Source organism: Neolamprologus brichardi, chromosome 14 (genome assembly GCF_056152115.1).
Source record: "Neolamprologus brichardi isolate AB-2024 chromosome 14, ASM5615211v1, whole genome shotgun sequence".
NCBI classification, from domain to species: Eukaryota; Metazoa; Chordata; class Actinopteri; order Cichliformes; family Cichlidae; genus Neolamprologus; species Neolamprologus brichardi.
The window spans coordinates 9,503,564-9,509,130 of NC_142117.1; the positions used below are offsets into that span (position 1 = coordinate 9,503,564).

The 5,567-nt window shown below is 39.9% G+C and overlaps 1 protein-coding gene across 1 annotated transcript; it reads right to left on the reverse strand.

The window, feature by feature from the left end:
• Positions 1–3,772: 3,772 nt before the first annotated feature.
• LOC102794461 (lysophosphatidic acid receptor 6-like) lies at positions 3,773–4,944 on the reverse strand. The gene has a single exon (XM_006801150.3). The coding sequence runs from the start codon at positions 4,918–4,920 to the stop codon at positions 4,084–4,086; it is 837 nt and encodes a 278-aa protein (XP_006801213.2). The 5' UTR covers positions 4,921–4,944; the 3' UTR covers positions 3,773–4,083.
• Positions 4,945–5,567: the final 623 nt, after the last annotated feature.

The window sequence follows — 5,567 nt, forward strand, 5'->3', positions numbered from 1 at the left end:
ATTATTTATTGATTTATTAGTGTATCATTGTGTTTCCCAACAAATTGATGCATTCTCAGAATTATTCCAATAAAAATAGGAAGGAGCGGGTGCTGGTTTGTGGGAAGCCTCATCTCCTGAACTGAAGTCAGGCCTCTAAAACACAAAAATGTGAATGAATGTGCGTATTTATACTATACAATACTACAATACTACTACGCAATTAGTTATTGTCAGTAGATCAGATAAAGCAGCGGTCCCCAACCTTTTTTGCGCCATTTATGGCCGACAATATTTTCACAGACCGGCCTTTTAGGTGTCGTGAATAAATACAACAAAATAAAACCAGTGCCGGTACCAAAAAAAAGATTTATTCATAACACATGGGAAAAGACCCAGGGAAACTGAGTTAATGATTAAAAACAATAAAAAAATAACACTAAAAAACCCTGAAAACCATAAATTTCACACCCGAGCCTCAACTTTCGCAGCCTGGTACCAAATGACTCCGGTCCGTGGCACGGGGGTTGGGGCCTGCTAAGATAAAGGATTGCTTACACCTGGCACTGCTGCTGCACTTGAATTAGAAGGGAATAAAAAAAGACTTGAAAATCTCAAAACTCAGTTGACTGTAATCTACAATTTACTCACATCTAGTGAGTAAATTCTACTCACTGCACCTATAAAGTCCCACCAAACCACTTCAGCACTTGACCGGGCCACCTATTATTTTTCAGTCATTCTGGTGTATATTTGTTGCTGTGCTTGGGATCATTGTAATGTCGCATGTCGAAGTTGGCCCAAGCTTCAGCTGTACTTGTGCTTGACAGTTGGTGTTTGCGCTGATATGGTGAGTGTTTGCTTTTCACCAAATGTTGCACCGTGCATTTGGGCCACACAGTTCTATTTTCGTCTTATCTCTCCAAAGGAGAAATGAGACCTGTGTTTCAGAAGTCTTGTGGTTTGTTCACTAAGCCGTGCTGCCATGTTCTTTTTAGAAAGCAGAGGCTTTGTCCTGGCAGCCCTTCCAAAGAAGGCGTACTTGTTCAGTCTTTTTCTAATTGTGCTGTCATGAACTGTTTAAGGTTTAGCCAAAAGAGTGACTGATACAATAAAATGACTTACAACACAGAGAATAGGGTGTAGTGCTTTAGCGATTGAGAACATTGTAAAATGGGATTTTCCCTCTGACTGTTGTGACACAGAAAAGAAAAACACTTAACTTGATTGGATGGAGCCACTTCCTGCACATGCGAGGACGATAGCCATTTGTCTGCTCATTGCTGTTTTGGTAGCTCTGCATTTCTTTTTGTCTCTTCCTCCTTTCTGCCCCTCTTTGCTTGGTTTTTGGCTCTTTGTTCTGCGTGACTCTCCACAGTCACTAAAGCTGCTGCTGTCTTTGAATAGTAGTCCTCCTCTGGTCCAAGGGAGACTTGGCTGCAGCACAGCAGGCTTGTTTGTGGGCCTTGGCAGGAGAGGCTTGCAGACCTGAATGTACCTACTTAGGGTCTTTTTTATGGCATGAATGTGTTTGTGCTGGTGTGTGTGTGTGTGATATGTGATAAAGAATTTGTGTGTTTGCATTTGTGTGTGGTGTGTATGTGTCTAAGTGTGTGTGTATGTGTGGTCTGTCTGTGTGTATTTATGGTGTGTATGTGTGGTGTGTGCATATGTGTGTCTGTCCGTGTGCATGTGTGGTGTATGTGTGGTATGTATGCATGTGTATATGAGGTGTGTATATGTGTTTGTGTGTGTGGTGTATGTGTGTGTGTGCGTCTGTGGTTTTCTGGTTGTTGTTTTTTTTTCTTTTACCTTGGGGGTGGAGGGTCAGCTGACCGTGACCAGACTTTGCACACATATTCATGCCCCAGTCAGAGCCTCCCATCCCTCCAGATCTGGTGTATCAGCCACTTACAGATGGAGAGCTTCAAATAAACATGAACACAACCTTGATTTACACATATACAAGGGGGGAAAAAAGGAACCCAAAAGAAACTCCAAAATACACGTTAATTCTGGGACAAACCAAACAATCAACACCCCCATGGAAAGCAATGATATGTTCCATTTAGAGAACAAATATTTTTGTGACTATTATTCATTTAATTTGACAATATTTAAAGAAGAAACAAAAAAGAAAGTAAGAAAAGAAAGAAAGGCTGTAAAAATTGATTGAAAAAAGACTGTTTGATTTTGATTTTGTAGAACTACCAGAGAAGAGATAAACTTAAAAAAAAAATGGAAGAAGAGAAATAAAAGCAGATGTTTTATGAACCACAAGACGTTTTATAAAAGCAGTACAGCACTTTCCATTCAGCTTCTCGGTTTTCATTTGCTGGTAGAGGTCACACACGAAATTGACATTAAACGTGAGCTACGCAGAGGATGGAACTTCCTCAAAGCAGGTTTTCAACAGACAAAAGATGAATAATTATGAACTATAAAAAATGAATAACTGATACGTGGCCTGCTGCAGACAAAGAGGTTTGAATGGCAATTTAACAAAAGACATAAATATCTCTTTCTATTTTTTTTTTAAATTTTATTTTACCACTGACTCAACAAAGAGTTCGTCTATGTAATAAAGACGAATTCAACCACAGTTAAAGCAAACATGAAAGCACGCATCTAAAGCATCTAAATGGCACAGGAGGAACAGAGAGTGGTTTTTGAGGTTTGGTGTTTTTCCATTACTAACCTAGTTACAAAGACAAATAACCGTTTAAGGTTAGCTGATGCTAGGTACAGATGACCGTGTAGTGAGTTTTGAATAACTTCAATTGTGCTTTATGTCTGGATTGTTTCACCCCTAGAGCCTTTTTGGATTGTTTGCTACAAGCGTAGAGAGCTACCCGTCTCTTTGCCAAAACTCATAGGAGTCATAGGACTGGGGTGCTGCTGGCCTCCGTACTAAGATGCTGACAAAAAAGCACAACAGCCTCAGCTGCATTGAAGGATTTATACCCAAAGATACACACTTGACTGTGCCAAATGATGTTAAAGGCAATCAAAAGAAGGTCTTGTCACAAAAATAAAAAAATGCCCCGTTTTCATATCTGCTGTGTATATAAAGGAATGACAGTAAATACCAGGGATAGTTGACATCGCTTCATTGAAAGCACCAGCAACTGTGTGCTCACCTGGAGATGTCCTGCATGCAGGTTCCTGACGTGCCTGCCACACATGTCCATCCCATCTTAACTTGGAGCTTGATCGTAAAAAGATCCTGCCAGTAGTCAGCTTTAGAGCATGATTTGAACAATAAATCCAAAAAAAAATGAAAAACTAAAAAAACAAGGGGTGCTGTTTTAGCACTAGAATGAATTAATAATCGCACCTGTATCTAGAAAAAAATTATATACATCAAATGATACCAGAAGTAAAGATTTTTTTCTTCCATATCAGATACAATAAACATGATAATTTAGTGCAACTTAGAACATCTGAATGATTTTGCCTGCAAGCAATTCAGGTAGTTTGCAGTGATCATTTATATTTCTACGGGTAAATTTTAGCACTCATGCACAGCTGTCACTTTCTGCAACAGCAGCAGCTGCACCAATCCTTACAGCCTCAAAAAAGTTCATTCTGATGCCGTCAAAGGCATGCATCAATTTAAGTAATTTCCACTCAATCTTAGGGGAAAACGCAGGTTTGAGAGTTGCTAACGTAGTCCGTGACGTTCATGACAGCTTGTAAAGCATGTGTGATTGAACTGTTTTGAAAACCTAAAACCGCTTTGCACATCTATTTCACAAAATAACTCAAGACAAGCCAACACAGTGATGCAAACAGACTCTGGCATAATCTCTGACTTGCCAAGTTTTTAATATTTATGTATTTAAGAGCAACATTTAGAGCAAACTTTGTCTGATGGAACTAACAAAAGTTTTTAATTTTGGTACTTCGTACACATTCGTTTACATTTCCAAGGCAACAGGAGAACTTATACACTGTAAAAACAAAAACAATGCAAAACTAGATAGCTAGATAAATGACATGCAGAACTGGCCTTCTTAAATACTGATATTCATTTCCCCTTACAACCTTACTGTGAAACATTCTCACAAGAAACTGGGAAATCTGACTGGTCATGTTCGATGACTATTCGGTAGACCTGTCTGTGTCCTCTTTTTTCTTCCAGAAACCATCAAATGAGAAGTAATACAACAGTGGATCCAGACAGCAGTTCACACTGGCAAGACAATTCAGAGCCCGTTTATTATCAAAGAAAACAGTCAAGGACACGGGCAAGAAAAATATACTGAACATCAACAAGTTCATGGCAAAAATCAGCATGACGTTCACTCTGTTGTTGATCCTTGTGGTGATATTCAAATGTCTGTTTAGAGTCAAAGACACCAGAACTGTGGACACAATATTGACGAACAGCAGGGTGAAGAGTAACACAAGCTGAAAATACGCTATTGGAGGAAAGAAGTCCTTCTTGTCATCAAAACAAGTGGAAACATTCGAAGTGTTGTTTTTCAAATAATTTAAAAAGTTCAGACTCTCTGGGATATTCACCATCACCACAATCAGCCAGACGAGCACAGCTCCTTTTGTGGCGTTGGACAAGGACCGAAGTTGGCGTGACTTCAGAGGGTAGACTACAGCCAACAGCCGGTCGATGCTGATGAAGGTGATGAAGATTGCGCTGGAGCGGATGTTGTTGCGAAAAAGCATCGTGAGCCAGATGCACGCCATGTTTCCCAGAGGCCATTTGTGTGTGGCATAAACGTAGACCTTCATTGGTAAGGAGATGATGAGCAGGAGGTCTGAGATCACCAGGTTGATCATGAAGACGGCGTTGGGTGATTTGCGGCCGTGGTGGCGAAGAAGAATCCATAGCGACAGCGCGTTGAGAGGCAGTCCGAGCGTTATAACAGATCCATAAACTACGGCGTACACCGTGTCAGCTTCTGTTCCATTTCGTGCCATTTTGAGCCACGTTGATTTCGTGCATGTTTTGCGTGAGTGTGAAATGTAGAAGTGGGGGAAGTGACTGTATGAGTGTTAGAAACCGCAAGGCACACCTCCCTGCAAATCACAAGTGCCAAAAACAGTGTGAAAAAAGTTTCAACAGTGCTGAGCAGAGAAAGCTGAAACAGGAAGTAACCGTATAAGAATGAAAGAGTTGTGTGGAACTAGTTCAGCGTGGGAGCCTAAAGTTGAAAGAAAAAAAAGTTGCAATTTCTTTTTTTCCTTTATGTAAAACTATAAATGTTCACCGTGGATTATTTCAGGAATCCACAATCCTGTTTGTTTACACTGAGCTCCTTTCTGTAATAAAGCGTCATTAAAGATTTTGGAAACTGGGGGATTTTAATTTTTGATCGAAAAACAATAAAAGAATTCAAGAAATTTTACATCTGTTTTACAGGGAAATCAGAATTTTGTTTGAGTTCAAATCTGATTCTCTGAAAAATATATTTTTAGTGCCTCACTGTTTAATCTAGTCTTCCTCTGCACAGAAATTAAAAATGTGTTCAAAAACTCACGTTGCCCATGTTATTCCAGCATGTCGACATGCTCAGAACAAACTTGGTTGCTTCTTGTACAGGATGAAATCTATTCACTGGGAGGCG